Source organism: Chenopodium quinoa, unplaced genomic scaffold (assembly GCF_001683475.1).
Source record: "Chenopodium quinoa cultivar QQ74 unplaced genomic scaffold, ASM168347v1, whole genome shotgun sequence".
NCBI classification, from domain to species: domain Eukaryota; kingdom Viridiplantae; phylum Streptophyta; class Magnoliopsida; order Caryophyllales; family Amaranthaceae; genus Chenopodium; species Chenopodium quinoa.
This window is the reverse complement of record NW_018744517.1, coordinates 150,040-169,737: the sequence shown is the minus strand read 5'-3', so window position 1 is coordinate 169,737 and position 19,698 is coordinate 150,040. Positions and strand designations below refer to the sequence as shown.

The following is a 19,698-nucleotide window of genomic DNA, read 5'->3' as shown; positions in this document are numbered from 1 at the left end:
TTTTAACCAAATCAAAACCAACCTGTCGACTTCAAACCGAACCAAAACCGAGTTCTCAAACCATTTTTGCAGTGCTAGCAATGGAGTATAATTTACCTTAGCCTATCGATAAGAAGAATAAAAAACGTTACATAGTAGATTTTTATCAAAGATATATACATGACAAGTGTCATTTGCATGGCCTCATACCTATATTTCAAAAATTATCCCACTCTATTCCAACTTCACTGTTTCCTTCTCTTCTTCTCCCTCATCTCTTACAATATCTCCCTCCAATTCTAAGCAATCATCTTCTTTTCTCTCTTCCCACCTTTCTTTCTTATTACCAGATTTTTCCACCATCCTTCTAACAACACAGTAGTAACAAACTTCCCTTGTTTTTCCTTTCCCTTCCAAATTCTGATCTTATCTTCTGTTGCTGCCATGGCAGTCGCAGAGCTTTCACCTTCATATCAAACTCGTCTTCTTAAACCATCCCAGCTTTCGTCGTTGTCGTCTCGCTTATCGAATCACCGTAAATTTAAATTAAATCTTCAGTGCCGTCCCCAAACATCAAGGAGTACTGGGATTTGTTGCTCCGTTGCTCCAAAGTAAGCTTTAATGTAACAGCTTTTATTTTATTTTATTTTTTTGTTTTTTTTATTTTCCCTTATGTTATTACAAATGATTTTGCTCGTTATTTATTATTGTTATTGCTTGAAAGTGAAATTCAAGCTCCCGTTGCTGTTCCTACTGGAGAGCAGAGCACCAAGCCTGAGTGCTATGGAGTTTTCTGCTTGACTTATGATTTAAAAAAGGCGAGTTTGCTGATTTTTTTTTTTTTTTTTTTTTTTTTTTTTTTTTTTTTTTTTGAGTTTTTATGATTATGTTCTTACTTTGGCAGTTTTAATATCATGTTATGTGCTTTCCAAAAAAAAAAATATCATGTTATGTTTTTTCTGTTTTATTTAATTATTAATTTTATATGTTCAATCTTTTGTTTGACATTAAAAATTATCAAAATTTGAGAATGAGAGATAGCTGAGGTGGTTAGAGGCTTAGAGCTACCCTCCCCATTTGGGATTGATTTTTATCACCCGTCTTTTGTGATAGATAAGTTCCTACAAATTTAATTGAGATCAGTTACAATAAGTCAGATGATCTAATTTCTTTTTAAAACAGCAAAGCCTAGAGTGCCTGAACAAAAAGCTTAGGATGTAAGTTATTTCAGTAGGGATGATTTAGAGAACTTAATTGTGGTTCAATTGGTGAAGTGCCTGGAAACCTTAATTGTTGTTCAGTTGGTCCCGGGTCACCCAACTTATTGGGCAGCATGCACACTCCATATTAGTATGATATTGTTCACTTTGGGCAAATCTTACACGGATTTATTTTTGGACGTCTTTCCAAAAGGCTTCATACTAATTGGAGAGTGCACTCACTCAGGGCTTGTTTAGTTCACCTTATATTTGCTTATATGATCTGATCTGGTCTGATTTAATCTGATTATCTGATTTGACCAAACATTGAGATTATGTGTATGATAATCTATAAAGAAAAAAAATATCAAGTGGGGTCTTGTTAGACTCATCTGTGTATTTTATTAATATGTAATTTTCATAATTTCTTTCATTACGTAATTAAAAAAATTTAGCGATAAAAAATAACACATAAAATGAAAAAGTGTGTCGGAAGTGAACTTAATTTTTCTGAAATAAGTAAAAATAAGATGAACTAAACATGGCCTTATTATTTCCATGTGGGACTTGGGATTGCCTACCCCAACAGGTTCAAAGCGGAGATCTTAATTACTACAATTGGTTACAAGAATCTTAAGTAGAGAATAATTGCCGATCTAAAGACAATTAAGAGTGATGAGTGGATGGTGACAATGAAGGGAGGTTAGATAATAATATGAGATGTGTTGTGGTATGTTTTTGACATTCCTGTTTTGCTGCTAAAATCATTTGTATGGTTAGAATTGGCAATGCATGATGCAAACTATAAATGTTTAGAAAAAAATAGTACAACAAATTTGGGAGATAAAGGGTTACTGATTTAAAAAATTAAAAGTTAAGAGAAGTTTAGAAAAAAAAAAATCAGATTAGGATTGATAAGTGTTACCTAAGGTCAATTTACAGTTAAAATAAGTACCTATAAGGTCTAATGACTTACTGAATTTAGATAAGTGAAAAAGCTCATAAAACGCACCTTTAGAAGCTGCTCGTTTTTTTTTTAGCTTTTTTTAGTTTTTTAATTCGAGGGCTCAGTGACTTTAAGAGGACATTCTATGTAAGATTCTGAATTATAAATAAATATCTGAGTGCTGCATGCCTATGTCATCATTTTCTAATACTCCTTATATTGAACCTGACATAAACCAACATGTGAGTGTTTTATCAGTTTATTGTCATTTTCTGGTTAATTAAACCTTATGTTTGGGAGGCAGAGTACTATTCCTGATGTAGCATAATCATAGCTTTGGGGGCAAATTTATATATGAAAGACTATAGAGCCTTATATGCTTGGTTGTCTGTTAACTTATAAAGTGTAATTTACGTAGGTGTAGATGCTGTTCTCAATAATGTGTAGCTTAACATTTGTAAAATGGCTATAAAGTTTACAGTGTTCCATGTTTATATGAACAATCCAAATGATAAATTATTGTCACTATCTTCTGTCTTCTCACTTCAAATAAAACATTTAGAAGTATCTAAGTGATAATTTAGCATCATTTGTAATTAAAAAGACTGCATACTTTGTTGTGTAATCGGAATGATTGCAACAAATTCTCCCTCAATTCCAATTCCATAACATAAGGAGAATGAAAGTGGAGTGAGATGAGAAAAAACGTAAGGAGCATAAAATGAGGATGGTGTTCAGAATTTAGGAAAATGAAAATGAGGATGGTGTTCAGAGTTTAGGAAAATGAAAATGAGGATGGTGTCAGAGTTTAGGAAAATGATCTATTATAATAGAGAAGCAGTTTTATCATTTTAAGTCGATCAAGCCATATACAAAGCTAATTGTCATTTCTTGCTGTTGGTCCTTGTTTTTAGAGAAATAGAGAGTAATGTCAGTCCTACTTCTCTTAATTTACTTCCTTACCTTGTAACTTTCTTGTTTCACTTTTTGTCAGAAAGTTCCTTATGACAGTTAATATTCATCGACCCCAAATCATTCTGGAATTAAGTCTTTGATGTTATTTTGTTGTTGAAGTGGAACCATGGATGGGGATGTCAATCAATCTACTAGTTACTTAAGTATGGTTATGACTGTCTTCTCATGGGGTAAATGTATTCTCAGAAGGAATTTTGCTACATATGTTGCATCTGATGTAGATCACAAGACAACATGTATAGTATCATTAATTTGGCACTGTTAACAATCAGAAATAAGATAGGAATTTTCTTTTAATTTGGTTGGACTAGATTGAGAAAGAGATTGCAGGTTCTATGTGCAGACATTACTACGTGCTTCTGTAGCATATGTCTAATGTGTCCATCGAATCCACTGGAATGTTACTCTCAAAGTCATCTAATGATTCTGAAAGTGAACATACATCAAAAATCTTATTATCCACATCAATGCCAAAAGAGAATATCAACTCAATTTGATAATGCGAGTGTTGTTTGTCTCTGTCAGATTTTCTATTTTGCTCTTATTGATTTTGTTCGCTTACAGACTGAAATATGAAAACTAATAGAATGATAGCATATTTTTATCTCAATTTCAAAATTCAACTTTATGTAGATTAGTATTAGCACTTGTGCTTCTGGATTTATTTGAAACTGCACAAGTTTGATAACAAAAGACCTTTGCTTTTCCAGGAGGAGACGACTAAGTCATGGAAAAAAATGATCACTATTGCCATTTCAGGTGCAGCTGGAACGATATCAAACCATCTCTTGTTCAAAGTGAGTAATATCTCCCTCTTAGCGTACCCGCCCCTCTGAATTTCTATTTTCAATGATATGTGCATGGGTGGGGGAACACACAAGTCAATTAGTGCTTTATGCAACAATGATGTCATAGATGACGATGATCTCTAATTGATCAGCAGTACATAACATGCCATGAATCGATGATATTCATGTGTAAAAAAAAACAAAAGGAATTGAATTAGTACATTGTTCTTAAAGGTTAGTTGCACATTGTCCTTTTGTTTGATGTTGTCACTGGAGCTGGTTGTTACAAATGTTCGCAAGCTTTAAGCTGGAATTTGCACCAAAAGTCAAATTATTCCTTCTGTTAGACAAATTTGTAGTTCATAATCATCATATATAGTGAGAAGCTGTTGTTTCCTGGTTCCTGAGTAGGAGGTATGAAGGAGGGATAATATTTTGTCCTAATTTCAGTAGAAGTGATTGCAGTGTTCTTTGAAAGACAGCAAGATAGTAATTGCAGATTTCTTTAGTGTAAAGAGAACACCACTTAGTTATAATTTATTGGTGCTGCTTGATATAACCATATCTTAGCTAATCACATGGTTTATTGCTCCATTAGAATTTAGAAATCTATTTGCAAATTTAAGTTCATAACAATTCAGGATATAGTAAGTTTAGGCGTTAATTTACACCCTTTATCGCTTGTTCTGCAAATTCGACAATCCAATCATCCACTAAAATGATTAGAAATAAATAACAACAATTAAAAAAAAAAAATCCAGAATATGAATCCTTTAATTTTGAACTTCATCTCAACGAGGTGACTGGTGAATTAGCCTTATAAATTGTAATTCCCAAGAAATAATCTTAATTATCCATGAAAGATTACTATGTGAGCTATTGAGATTTATATATCTTATTTTTCTAGCTATCCCCTCCACCCCCCTTCTATTCACTACTAAATCTTTCAGATAAATTTTCCTTCTCCTGGTCATTGATAGTCAAATTTCCGTACTGATATCCATTAAAATTTTGGGTAAGTGTTCAAATTTAAAGTTTACAAATATGTTTTTCCAACTTTAATGTCATGTTTCATGGCAGCTTGCTTCTGGTGTTGTTTTCGGACCTGATCAACCAATTGCCCTGAAATTGCTAGGATCTGAAAGGTCATTTGAAGCTTTAGAAGGTCTAATACCTCCTTTCTAGATGATTGAGTTGCTCTGTTGCTATGACTAATGTTAACTGCAGCTGGACACAAAAATAACTTTTTCGGACATGTCTAGTTTCTGATCCTTGTTTTCAATCTGCAAATCGCTTCAGGAGTAGCTATGGAACTTGAGGATTCATTATACCCATTGCTGAGAGAGGTTAGCATTGGTATTGATCCTTATGAGGTGTTCCAAGATGCTGAATGGGCTCTTCTGATTGGAGCGAAGCCTCGTGGGCCTGGTATGGAACGAGCTGACTTATTGGACATAAATGGAAAGATTTATGCAGAGCAAGTATGGCAGATTTTTTTCCCCTGTAATGTTGTGTGGCTCTGAAAGAAAAAATGTCATATGTATCTTATCGTATCCTTAAATTTGATATGCCTAATAACAGGGAAAAGCACTCAATGCTGTAGCATCACGTAATGTCAAAGTTATTGTGGTTGGAAATCCTTGCAATACCAAGTGAGATTGATCTGTTTGTGTTTTACCTTTTATTTCATGAAAGTGTTTTTTCTTTTATTGCATCTGATGTTTTGCTTTACTATGTAGTGCTCTGATCTGTTTGAAAAATGCTCCAAATATACCTGCAAAGAATTTCCATGCCCTGACTAGATTAGATGAAAACCGAGCAAAATGTCAGGTGAATAGATTATTCTTTCCAGAACCCATTTGCAGATTTGCTAATAAGATCGTTCAGTCTGCTAAATCTCACTTCAATTGTTTGATTGCAGCTGGCTCTGAAAGCTGGTGTCTTCTATGACAAAGTATCTAATATGACCATTTGGGGAAACCACTCAACGACTCAGGTATTACAGTGTTGGATGGCATTCTACAGTAATGGCTAAAAAGCTCTGAATGTAAGACATATCTAATAACCGTTCTTAACTTCTTCTGTTTTCAGGTTCCAGATTTCCTAAATGCCAGAATTGATGGATTTCCAGTTAAAGAGGTCATAAAGGACCAAAAGTGGTTAGAAGAAGAGTTCACTGATATAGTTCGAAAGGTAAGCAGTTAGACATTGTGGTACTGTATCCAACATCTGAATAAATAATTACTCGAGTTACTGTCAACATACATTTGGAAAGTTTAAGCGAATTAATATTATTTTCTACTATTCAGAGAGGTGGAGTCCTAATCAAGAAATGGGGTAGATCTTCTGCAGCATCAACTGCGGTGTCAATTGTTGATGCCATAAAATCTCTCATAACCCCAACTCCACCGGGTGACTGGTTTTCTTCTGGGGTAAGAATATTGTTTTGATGCGTTCTTACTTCTTAGGGGAACATCTTTTACTTATCTGATAAAATTATAGAAATGATGTGTATCCAATTGCATATCATTTTAATCACTAGTTTACTGATATATTTCATGATATTCCTGTATGAGAAACAAAATCACATATGGTATTTTCTGATTAGTGGACCATTTTTTGTTCAATATTACAAGATACTAGTTCCAGACAAAAGGGATGAGATAAATGTCTGTCCATTGTCCTTGATAAGATAGACTTTTTCCCCCCCTTCTGAAGGATACCTTTGCTGGTTGGCATTCCAGCTGAAGTGAACAATAGTTCCAGCATTAAATTCATGGTGAAGAGGCTTAAGTCCCGGGATAAAAAGGTGTATTGGTTTTTAAACACTAGAAAAGTCTGAAGATGCTGCAGTAAATAAATCACAAAAACAGCAGCAGCATTATGTTCACACACACATACGCCCATATTATAGGCATAGTATTTGATTTAACTGTGTTCTTGAATTATTAGTTTTCATGGAATAGGCGCTCATATCAAGAGTTGAGCTCGTAGTTCTCTCATGAAATCGTTAGAAAATGAGGTTATTAAATAACAAAATTGGAAAGATAGAAGAGTGGGATGGGTGAACCATTAGATATTCATTGTTTAACCCTCAATGTAATGGCTTTAAAGGTTGATCACGCTATCACTAAATTATCTAAGTTTAGACAGTATCAGCTGTCAATGTATACATATGTATATACAGAATGAGGAGTTTTAGACATTATTGAATCCTGTATGCAATTTTAATCCTGTCAAAGTTCAAACCATTTTCTTAAAAATGTCTCCTGAAACTTATTAAGATCAAATGTGTGTTTTTTTCTTTTAGTTTTGAACAATTTGCATGATATTTGATGCATGTATGCTGTTCCTTTCCTTGAATGCTCTCTCTCTGTCTCACCTAGTTTCATAATATTGTATTGATGAGCTCTTATTTATGTTCTGGATTATTGTGGAATTTATTTATCCTATTTATGTTCAATCTGCGTAATCAACTACAACATTGGTTTATCTTTGTATATCCGTTTCTCAGAGTATTAGCTTTAGAAAGCATACCTAGAATTTACATAATAACTAGCTAGAGAATTTAGTCCGAGCTATATCTTGGTCAATTGGTATGTTGCAATCTGGGAGAGCTTATAAGTTGTTGCTAATATCCGAAAACAAATGTTGCTCTTTCCAGGTTTACACTAACGGAAATCCTTATGGTATAGCTGAGGGTCTTGTTTTCAGTATGCCTTGCAGATCAAAGGTCAGATTCTCATTGAAACAAATTTTGTTGGCATTCTCAATGAATTATAATAAAAGTGTAATTACTAGTATTTTTTTTTTGCCTGTCATTTCCTCTAAAAATTGTATTTCAACTTTTTTAGGGAGATGGTGATTATGAGCTTGTGAAGGATGTGATATTTGATGATTATCTTCGTAAGCGAATAAAATTGGTATGTTTCTCATATCTAAAGGATGTCATTGAAACTTAAATCTCACTGCTTCATACGAAATAGAACAAAAAGAAACATATATTAACGATGTGTATATTGCATGTTTTTACTAACTTGGTTTACTGGCAGTCTGAAGAGGAATTGTTGGCTGAAAAGAGATGCACAGCACACCTTACTGGAGAGGTACGTATAGTACTACTTAAACTCTCTTTTGACAAATCTATGTAGCACAGAAACTCTCATAACATGGAAGCTGAGACTCAAGGGAAAACCTTCATTGTTATTTTTGAAAAACTATCGCATTTTCCCCTAGGATCGTTAATCCATCAATGTAACTATATATTCTTTCTATATAAACCATCTTTTTTTTTTTTCCAGTTTACTTCCATTATTCATTGCGTCTTCTGCATTTCCATATTTTCTAATTGTATCAAAGTATCATTTCTTCGTTCTCTGAATCATCGCCTTTTCTCATTTTCTTGCTGCATAATGACAATTAATTTATACACTCCGCTTATTGAAGCTCATTTAAGATGTGAGAAATTGAAAAAATAAGAGAAAATATGACTACATTTTGCTGACTCATAATGCGTGCTTTTTATTACTACTATGGCCGTGTTTGGTTGAAAGCTGTAGCTGATTATGTTAGCTGATTTTGACTAGGTGATTGTGTTGATTGATTTTTTGGTGTTACTACTATAATGTTTCTGATCTTTTATCTTTTGGTGTATGGCTTTCTTTCAGGGCATTGCTGTTTGTGATCTTCCCGCAGGAGACACGATGCTTCCCGGAGAAATGTAAATCTAGTGTAATCCAACATTAGCCGCCATCATCATCATCCGCTTCGGTGAATGACCATAGACATTGTAGAGGAATTATATCATGTAACATCATCCGCTCCAGTGAACGACCATAAACATTGTAGAGGAGGTTCATCATGTAATAATCAGATATTTACGGAAAATTACTTCAGCATTGATGCAATATTAGGAATAATCTGTTTTGGGGATGAGCATAGAACCATTTGTCTTGCTTCTTGTCATCATTTATGATCAAGAAGCAAGAAAAACAAGGATCTCGGTCGATAAGATTTTTACATTATGTTCGATATAGATTGTTTGGAGTTAGTAGTTTCATGTACTGTATGGCTTTAACTATGGTCAGTAAAAATCTATAACCAACACTAAATTGTTGACATCACCATTGCCATGTGTCAGTCTTTTATTAAAAAAAATTCCCTACAAATTATAAATGACATCATCCTTTTTTTTTTCCTTCATTTCAAGAAAAAGTTAATGTTTGAAAAAGGTAGATTAATTTTCCTACAAGCTTTTATGACTAAATTTATTAACTACAAAATTTCCTATAGAGGTAAAAATAATAATTGTTTCGGTACGAAAACAATAGGACCTTTGGCAGGCTCTTTTCGAGAGAAAAGACTGATCTCGGTCCAAGTAATGATTGGACCGAGGATTTCCTGCACAGCAAACACACGTAAATTAGCCTCGGGGGTTGTGCTGAGGAAGGCCCTTCCGATGCTAAAGTCAGTTTAGTGTCTTGAAAGAGAAAGCTATGCAAGAGAATCTATTGCTTAAGGCTTGTATTGAATGAATCATAAAGGAGGCAATTGAAGGCTTTTATACCTTGCTCAAAATAGGTGAACTGGGCCCTGAAGTCAGATGGGCTGGCCATGCTGATTGGGCTTGACTGACTTGGCATGCTTAGGAAGGTTGAACCTTGCTTTTGGGCTCTTGTAATTAAATCACTTGGACCGGCCTAATTGGATAATAGAATTGGACCTGAACAACTTGCCCCCCTGACCCGATTCAGAAGAATGACAGGTTGGGTTTTGTCTTGCAAAATTGGAGGGAAACAAATTATTGTATTTTGAATTTGGAATCTAGGATGTTTTGAGGCAAATAGCTGCTGTTTTGTGGAGAATAAACAGGGAAAGTGGACAGTTATTGCTGTTTTTAGAGAGTAATTGTGGAATTTAGATGGTTTAGTGGGTAATTAAGTGGAGAAGGGTAGTTAGTGGTTTTAGTGGCACGAACTCCCAGAAACTTGTTCCAGAAAAAAGTATAAAAAGCCACTCGCCCCACTCTCTCTCCTCACTTCTTTTGCAAACACTTTCAGATTTTTCGCAATTTACCCACTGTAAACCGCATTTCTGCCTCCGAGCATTCTCTGTGGTTCCGAACCTTAAACTGAAATTCGTTGCTCCAAACATATAGATCGACAAATTCCGCGTCTGATAAAGGTAATTTTCTCCGAAACTTGTTTGGATTTCACTGTTTTTCAAAGCTTTCCCCTTTTTTCTCGATTTTCCGATTCTTCGCATAACAATGGCTCAAGATCAAGGAAGAAGACCAAGGAATTTATTTCCGTCGGAAATTTCCGACGGATTTTCTATCAAATTCCGTCGGAACTATTAAAAAATAAATACAAAAAAAACCGAACCCTAGATATTGCTACAGCCGCCACTCTCTCTTATATCCCCCTCTATCTTCTTCTCTTCCCTTTCTCTCTCCTCTCCTCTTCTTTCCTCTTAGACTTCTCACTCTACTCTTCTCTGTTCCTCTTCTCTTCTCCTCCCTTTCTCTCTCCTCTTCTTAGTCTCAATTTCTCTCCTTTCCTCTTCTCTTGTCCAACCTTTCACTCCCCTCTTCGATCTCTTCTCCCCTTTCACTCTCCTCTTCGATCTCCTCTCCCCTTTCACTCTCCTCTTCGATCTCCTAGCCACCAACCCGCATCACCATCAACAAACACCCTCAACGAACACCCGAGATCAACGCCAACACCGAGATCAACAACAACCACCAACACTGCACAACAACGGCGCAACAAAAGCCACTATCGCAACAACAGGTTTTATATATTTCTTAGATTGTAGATCTAGCCTTTGTTTTCCTTTTAAATTCCGATTTTAGTTAATTATTGATGTCATTGTAATGTTAATGTATAAATTTTGTTAAATAATTGTATATTTATATATTTCTTTGAATTGATTTGGGTAATTTTCGTTTTTTTTATGATAATTTTAGTTTTTTTATTTTTTAGATTTTTTTTTCTTTTTGGTTAAATTCTGGTGGTGGTTTCAGTTTGGTGTGGGTTGGGTTTTGGTTGGGGTGGTTTCGGTTTGGTGTGGGTGGGGTTTTTGTTGGGGTGGTTTCGGTTTAATGTGGGTGGGGTTTTGGTTGGGGTGGTTCGGTTTGGTGTGGGTGGGGTTTTGGTTTGGTTGTTAGGTCTGTTGGTGGTGGATGAATTGCGGTGTTGGTGGTGTTTTGGTGATAAGGGTTGGGATTTGGTTTTGGTGGGTGGTGAGGTGGGGTCTGGTGGGTTACGGTGGGTTAGGGTTAGGTGGGTTAAGGTGGTGGGTCTGGTGGGTTAGGGCGAGGTGGTTTTTTTTTAATTTTTTTTAGCATTTTCTGACGAAATTTCCGTTGGAAACTTCCAACGGACTCAATTCCGTCGGAAGTTTTCGACGGATTTTCCCGGTGCCGGAAAACTTCTTCCGACGACTAAATTCCATCGAAAAAGGTCATTTTTCCTACAAAGCGTTTTTCGACAACTAGTTCCGATGGAATTTCCGTCGGAAACACCTTTTCTGACTGAAAACAGGGTGTTTCTGACGGAATTTTTCCGTCAGAAATGGGCTGTTTTCTAGTAGGGGGAGTGCCCTCCATTGCTTCGCCGAACAAATTGAATTATACTACGGCGTAAGGAGGAGGATGGGTATTGGTGTCGAATGCCCATCGCCGAGGACAGGATTCATCGACCCCCTCCTGGTTACATAGGGGTGTATACCAGGCAGCTGCAATTTGGGATTCGGTTCCCCTTGCACTCGTTCATCGTAGAGGTGCTGAACGGGTACAACATCTTATTGTGCCAATTAACCCCAGCCAGCATCCGAAAAGTAATGACATTCCTCTGGGTGTGTCTGTTCTACGGATTTCAGCCGAGCATCCACGTGTTCCGAAAATTACACAAATTGATGCCAAATTAGCAATCAGACGAGCATCATGGGGGCGCTGGGTGGTGGAGAATTGAGACCCAAAGGGGATATTTGACCACCTGGCCGAACGATACATCTGTAAGGAATGGCGAGGCCAATGGATTTGTATTCTAGTTCCTGCTGAGGAGGATCACACGAACTATTTTGGGGGACCGAGGTATCTGAGTATGCTAGATCCTCGGATGAGTGCAATTGGGCCGGATGAGTTCTCAGCCAAAGAAAAGTAGCTGCTGACCCTTTTCGGCAAAAAGAGAAATTCGGGAGGTACTGGCCGAATAGTCCAAGTACCAGAGACTTGGCTGCCCTTCTACCATTACATCTTCAAAGAGAAGATGCTCGTGCTATCGACCTCAGTCGAAAGTACCAGGATGGTAAGGAGTTCGGTTGGGGCCGAAGGCTTTTGTTTTCTTTTTGCTTTTATTGACTGCGTTCTTTCATGCTGATTAACCCTTTACTTTGGTTTTTCAGTGCTGCACGAAGGGAACTGCGGCCTTGACTACAACAAACTCGGTATCAACGTTGCTAGGCGTGTGACGAGGAACGCCCCAGCCATAACTGATCCTTCGGTTCGGGCCCCTTCTTTGCGCCCATTAACGCTTGAGATATTCAAGCCTGCCGAATATTCCAGGCAGAAATCCTGGTTCTTGAAGAGGGACCCATTTTGTCTGTTGGGCCCTGAAGAACAAGTAACTTCTGCTGTTGCCACGGTTAGAGCAGGAAACTTTGTTGGAGTTTCCGAACAACGCGCTAAGCAACCAACTTTTACTGCTGAACCCCAAGTGCTCAGTGCAGAAGACAAACAATTGCTGAAGACTTTGGTGAGTCCACTTTTTCTCTTCTTTCTTTTTTCTCCTTGCCTTGCTCCTCTTACTTAGCTTTTTCTTTGAAATTTTCAAAATTCTTCTAAGTACTAAGCTTCGGCTTGAAGTTCTTTTTTCTTTTTTTTCTTTTTTTTTATGATGCTGATATTGCTCTTTTCCCCCTGTCTCTTCTACTGTTGTCTGACGAAGAAGAAGAGGACAAGGGAGAGTCAGATAAAAAATCATCTTCTTTGGACGAATCTTCAGCTAAAGAAATGGCCGAACAGAGAAGGAGAAGGGTTGTCATAAATCCGGGGCAGTTTCCAACTGCCGAGCCTGCTGCGAAGACATCTCGGTTAGATGAGGACCAGGCCGAGGCAGCTAAAGGGAAAACTCCTCCTCCCGAAAATCGGGATGAGGAAGTTCAGCAGCGGACTCCCCCATTCCAAGTTCCTCTCCATCTTCTCGGCACACTGCTGAACCTTTCGCTGATGAGGTTCGGAAGGAGGCTAACCCACTTATCGTGCAGCCCAAGGACGATGATGTTTAAATACTTGATGGGAGGCCTGAAGACTTTAAGGAGGCCGAGGATAAAGTTGAAGAGCCGAAGAACTTTGATGTACCTTCGACTTCAGCTGGAACCTCTTTTCGGACCTTCCAGTCTTCTGATTTGGGGTTAGAGTCTTCCCCTTTAACAATTGTTCCGGATGCTGTTAGGAACACTATGCTCTCTCACCGAACCTCGGCTATCGAGTTTTTCGGTGATCTGTCTGGCCTTTTCGAGTTGGAAAAGGCGAAGGTCTGGTCTTTTTGGGCCATTGCTAAGGTGTTCGAGCCCTTTATAAGGGTACCAGACCCTTTTGCTGAGAATCACAAACTGCTTATGCAGGTAACTTGCTTTTACTTAAACTTTTTTGCTTAAGTTCTTTTCTTCCTCTCTTTTACTTAAGCTTTTTTTTACTTGAGTTCTTTTCTTCGACTGACTTATTATTGAACCTTGTAGGTCGTTCATAACCACGTCATGGCTTCTAGGATGAATGAAGAACCAAAAGGCAAGGCCGAAGAAGCTGAGTGCCAAGCTCGGCTTGCTGAGCTAAAAAGCCAAAAGGCAGAGGAAGAATCTGCGACAAGCCAGACTCATATGGATGAAATGGCGGCCAGCTTCCGCAACTTCTGCCAAGAAATCGAACAGTCCATTTTTCCCTGGATTGAAGAAGGTCAAGCCTTGATCTAGGAGTATAGGGCCGCTGATATTCCGAGCTTTATGGTGCGGATCGAGCAGAAGATGAAGCAAGAGGAAGAGGCTCGGCAAAAGATGGTCGAGGAGTTCAATGAGAAGGCTACCTTGGCCGAGGTTGAAGCCAAGTAGAAGCAGTCTGAGTTTGAGGCTGAGATCTAGCGACTGAGCGATTAGCCGAAGGCCAAGGATTCAGAGCTTTCTAAGGCCGACACTGAGCTAAAGGGAATCTAGAGCCAGCTTGAAGGTCAAACTGATGAAGCTGCTAAGGCCAAGGCTGACCTCGAGGCTGCCTAAAAATTGCTGCAAGTCAGGATCTACACCCAAGATCAATATGATTGGGGTTTTGATAATGGCTTCAAAGTAGCTCGGCGTCTAGCTTTTCATGCTGATCCGGGCATCAACTGGGATGCGGCTGAAGAGTCGTCAATGGATTCTGACCATCCGAACCTGCTCAATGCTCATGAAGCTCAGCTTGCTTTTCTTGCTCGGCTAGCTGAAGCTGAGGCCCGAGAAGAAGAAGAAGTTATAAAGAAAGAGAAAGACACTGCTCAGCCTGCCTCATCTTCTGCTGGTGCTGAGCCTGCTGATGCCGAAGCATAGGAACTCGGGCAATCGTCTGCAGAATCTTGCGGGTCAACATGTACTTAACTGTTATTTATGTCGCATCTGCTTTTTTGCCTTTCTTTTGCTTCAACTTGCAATGAATTGTACAAACGTATTTTTGCTTACTTTAAGTATTTGTACTAGGTTCGGCAGTTGTGTTTTCTGCTTGTGGGAGGCTGCCGATTTGGGATGCTCCTTTGTATTTTTGACTTTGAAATTCTCAGATCAATTATTGCAACTTTTGTTCTGCTTTTCTCTTCCATTGCCTTGTCTTGTTTACTTAGTTGTTTCTTTTGAATTTCTCCAAAAAATTTCTAAGTGTTGAACCTCGGCTTGGAAATATTCTTAGCTGAGAACTTCTTGATTTGCTATGAGTACACTACTTTTTTTTCATTCCTTTTGCCATGCTCCTTCTACTTAGCCTTTCTTTGAATTTTCTTGAAATTTTTTCTAAGTACTAAGCTTCGGCTCGGAATTGGCTAGCTGAGTGCCTCTTGCCCCCCTAGAAATCTGAAGATGTGATCTTCAAGTTTTTGAGGTGTTTGCTTCAACTTTTTAGTATAGCCGAGGCTTTTGCCTTAGCAACTTTTTATAATAATTCTGACTTTAAAGTTTTTGCTCATTTTTCTTTTCTCTTCTACTTTATTTTTGAAGGATCTGATTTCGTTGTTCAGAAGCCTTAGGCTCCGAGAACAATATATCATGATCCTTATAATTCATCCAAGGGAACGACTATCCGAAACATGATGCCAGGGCAATGATTTGTTCGAAGTACAGCGCCTCATTAGGCAATACTTCGGGGGTGCAACCATCACCCGGAACTGACTCATCCGAAGTACGATGCTTCATTAGGCAATACTTCGGGGGTGCAATAATTTATCCTCATCTCGGCATGTTTTACGGCTTTCCGTAGTACAATGCCTCATTAGGCAGTACTTCGGTCAGCATCGAAGGAAAACCTTAATTTTTTTCAAAAAACATCGAAGACAGAAAAAATAGAAACTTTGCTGAATTAGAATAAATGGTAGCTCAAAGGCCTTCCATTAATCAGAAAGATGTACTTACATAGATTGTTCTTCCATGAAGGGCTTTACACATGGTATTTTTAAGTACATCGGAATTCCAGTGGTTTTTCAACTTAGTTCCATCCAACTGCCGAAGTCAGTATGTTCTTGGCTGAGGCTCATCAAATATTTCATAGGGTCCCTCCCAAGTGCCTGATAGTTTCCCATGAATTCGGCCTTTTTGCACAGCAGCAGCATTCCGAAGAACAAGATCCCCAATTTTGAGAAGTCTTGCGTGGACTCTTCGGTTGTAAAATTTGTTGATTCTTTGCTTGTATGCAACCGTTTTATCTCGAGCCGAATCTCTGATATTGTCTAAAAAGTCAAGGGACTCTTTCATGAGTTGTTCATTTTCTTCAGTTGAGAAGAGATTTACTCGCAGACTTTCTGGGCCAATTTCCACTAGAAGAACAACTTTGGATCCATACGCAAATTCAAAAGGTGAATGTCCCGTTGCCTCTTTTTCTGTTGTCCAAAGTGACCAGACGGTTTCTAGAAGCTCCTTTATCCACTTGGACTTTTGATCTTCAACTCTCTTCTGGAGAGCGTTGAGGATCTGCTTATTTGCAGCTTCAGCTTGACCATTACTCTGCGGATGGCATACTGTAGAATATGCCTATTTGATGTCGAACTGATCAGTGTACCATCTTAGCGGCAAATTATCAAATTTCCTCCCATGATCGAAGACAAAGACCTTCGGAATCTCGAAGCGAGTGATAATGTATTGCCAGATGAATTTCCTGACAGTATGCTCTGTAATGTTCGACGCTGCTTTGGCCTCAATCCATTTGCTTAAATAGTTTATGCTGACTATCAACCATCCTTTTTAGTATGGAGTATTGGGAAATGGTCCAAAAATGTCTAGTCTCCATTGAGAAAATGGAAGAGGATTCAGGATTGGCTGAAGATCTCGGGATGGCTAACGGATGACTGGTGCGAACTTTTGACACTTTTCGCATTTTCTAACCAACTCCTTAGCATCCAGGATCATCATGGTTGGCCAATAATATCCAGCCCTTAGCGCTTTATGGGCTAAGGCTCTTCCCACAATGTGGTTTCCGCAAATGCCGAGATGAATCTCCCGAAGGATGTAATCAACATCTGTTGGACCCACGCATTTTTATAGTGGGGCTGAGAAGGACTTTTTCAGTAGCTCTCCTCTAAAGATGATGAACCTTGAACTGATTCTCTTCATCTTAAAGGCTAAGTTCCTGTCCTCGGGAATCTCTCCCCAAACTTTGTAAGCTAGGATGGGGTCCATCCAGCTTGGCTCATGTGCGATGCAACATATTTCAGGGGCTTCGTCTACACTTCTTTCTCGGCACACTTCCACATATAAAGATCGGTTCAACTCAGTTAAAGTTGAACTTGCAAGTTTGGAGAGTGCGTCGGCTTGTGCGTTCTAACCCCTTGGGATCAACTCGACTTCAAAGGTTCTCATCTTCCCAATGACTGTTTTGATCTTTGCGAGGTAAGCTATCATTGAGGCTCTTTGGCCTCATATTCACCTCGGATTTGACATGCGACGAGCTGAGAGTCTGTCTTTAAACAGACATGTTCGGCTTCCAATGCTATGCACAGTTCTAAGCTAGCAATCGCTGCTTCATATTCAGCTTCATTATTTGAAGCTTCATACTCAAAGGACTTGCCTTTGGGCGAGCTTGTGACTACCCCTACCCCTGAACCATTCACGGTGGAGGATCCATCCGTGAAAATGGTCCACATTTCTTTTCCTCTTCAAGTGTCTCTTGATAAGAACACTTGGCCAGGAAGTCCGTCAAGGCCTGAGCCTTGATAGCTGCTCTCGGCTGGTAGCTGATACTGAACTCAGTGAGCTCGAAGGCCCACTTTGTTAGTCTACCTGATTTCTCTACTTTGCCGAGAACTTTTTCTAGCGGATGATCAGTTAAGACCACTATTTGATGGCAATCGAAATAGGGTCTCAACTTCCGAGCAGCTACCACTACTGCGTATATGCAACTTTTTTCGAGTAGGGGGTAGCGAGTCTCGGCATCTGTCAGAGTGTGGCTGACAAAGTAGATCGGCTGCTGAATTTTTTCTCCTTCCCTTAGCAACACCACGCTTATAGTGGCTGGGCTAACTGCCACATATAAGTACATAGATTCTCCTTCAACTGGGCTACTTAAAGAGTTAAAGGAATCTCTTTGCTTGTCTTCCTAAATGAGCTCTTTTGATTTCGGGAGTTTTAGGGCTTTAAAGAAGGGAAACCCCTTATCCGAGGCTCTAGAGATGAACCTGGATATGGCGGCCATTCTGCCAGTGTGATGCTGAACGTCCCTCTTTGTTCTCGGCTCGGGAAGATCTAGAGCTGCTTGAACTTTGGAGGGATTGGCATCAATCCCCCTTTTGCTGACCATGAAGCCGAGGAACTTGCCTGACTTCACGCCGAATACACACTTCTTGGGATTCAACTTTATTTGATGCTTTCTAAGGGTGGCAAAGGTTTCGGCCAGGTCCGTAACATGGTCTTTGTCTTCTTTGCTTTTGATGATAGAATCATCAACATAAACTTCCATGTTACGGCCTTTTTGCTCGGCAAAGACCTGATCAACCAGGCTTTGATACGCCCCCGCATTTTTTAATTCGAAGGGCATTATTTTATAAATTGTACACCCCGGCGCTTGTAACAAATGCAATTTTTGCTCGGTCGTCAGGATGCATGAAGATCTAATGATACCCCAAAAATGCATCCATAAAACTAAGTAGGGCATGTCTACTCGTCGAGTCGACTAACTGATCGATCCTCGGCAAGGGATAAAAGTCCTTCGGACAGGCCCTATTTAGATCTGTGAAGTCAACGCACATCCTCCAGGTGCCATTTGCCTTCTGAACCATAATCACATTGGCCAACCATTCCGGATACTGGCAAGGCTCAATGAAACCTGCATCCAGAAGTTTTTTTTACCTCGGCTGCGATGTCTTGGTTCTTCTGGGTGGAGTAATTCCGCTTCTTTTTCTTCACTGGCCGACATGTGGGGTCGACATTAAGCTTGTGAGAGATGAGGTTCGGATCAATCCCGGGCATGTCTGCTGTCGAGAAAGCGAACACATCTTTGTTGTCCTGAAGGTGTTGGATAAGTTCAACACGGACACTCGGATCAAGTCCAAGTCCGATGCTGACACATTTTTCAGAATCTCCTTCGGCCAACTCTATTGGTTCTGTCTGATTGTCCAGTTCCATAGCTTTGGCACGGGATTCTTCGTATTCTGGCCTGCTGTAAATATCATCAAGCTTCCCAGACTTTAGCCGATATTCTGAGTCTTTCGGCTCAGATGTTGAACCAACCTTTTCTTTCCCCAAAGATTTTTCTTTTGTTGGGGTGCCTTGGGCCGAAGCACTTAAGCCTTTTGGCTTTTTGGTGCATCGATCCGTTTCTCTTTCCTCCTCATCATCCCGGTCGCCGCAGCGACTTTTGTATGGCTTGAGGTGGTTGCATCTTCGGGCCTCCTTTTAACTGCCCTGAACTTTTTCGGAGTGTCCCTCGTCCGAAAAGATCATCATCTGATGATATGTTATGACAACTCCTTGAATATTGTGAATGAGGGGTCTCCCCATGATCACGTTGTACACAAATGGAACATCTACGACCAAAAATTTGGCCATGACATTCCGGGCTGCTCGGCCTTTGCCGATGGTGACAGGAAGAGAGATCTTCCCATCAGGATATGTTGAAGAGCCATTGAATCTAGATACCGGGAAGGGCACTAGGGTCAGATGCTTGGTCTCCAACTTTAGTTGGTCGAATTCTCCTCGAAAGAGGATATTCGAACCACTACCACCGTCGACGAGGGTTCCCCAGACGTTGTGGTTTGCGATGCCCGTCACAATCACTAACGATTCATCATGGGGGTATACCACCCCCAAACAGTCTTCGGCTGTGAACGTGATGTTCGGCACCGGAGACTGGGGTGCTCGGATGTCAGCATGATTCACTTGATTGGTCAAGCCCCTCAAGTGGCGTTTTAATGCATTCCGAGAGGTTCCTCAGGAAATGGCGAGGATTTCAGGATTTTCTTTGCCTTGTGTTTTGTCTTTTTTCCCGAGGAAATTAGATCTTGCCGAGGATCTTTGTCGGCTCTTTTCTCTTCGCGGCGATCCGCGAGATATCGTTTCAACTAGCCCTTTCGGACCATGTCCTTGATCT

At 39.4% G+C, this 19,698-nt stretch overlaps 1 protein-coding gene across 1 annotated transcript; it reads left to right on the top strand.

Moving 5' to 3' along the window:
- The first annotated feature begins 208 nt into the window (after positions 1 to 208).
- Positions 209 to 9,010, top strand: LOC110698354 (malate dehydrogenase [NADP], chloroplastic-like). Its single transcript, XM_021875767.1, has 14 exons — positions 209 to 590; positions 704 to 797; positions 3,810 to 3,896; positions 4,968 to 5,052; positions 5,187 to 5,368; positions 5,469 to 5,539; positions 5,627 to 5,717; positions 5,809 to 5,883; positions 5,979 to 6,080; positions 6,197 to 6,319; positions 7,552 to 7,620; positions 7,742 to 7,810; positions 7,940 to 7,993; positions 8,555 to 9,010. The coding sequence occupies exons 1-14, from the start codon at positions 424 to 426 to the stop codon at positions 8,609 to 8,611; spliced, it is 1,326 nt and encodes a 441-aa protein (XP_021731459.1). The 5' UTR covers positions 209 to 423; the 3' UTR covers positions 8,612 to 9,010.
- The last annotated feature ends 10,688 nt before the right edge of the window (positions 9,011 to 19,698 follow it).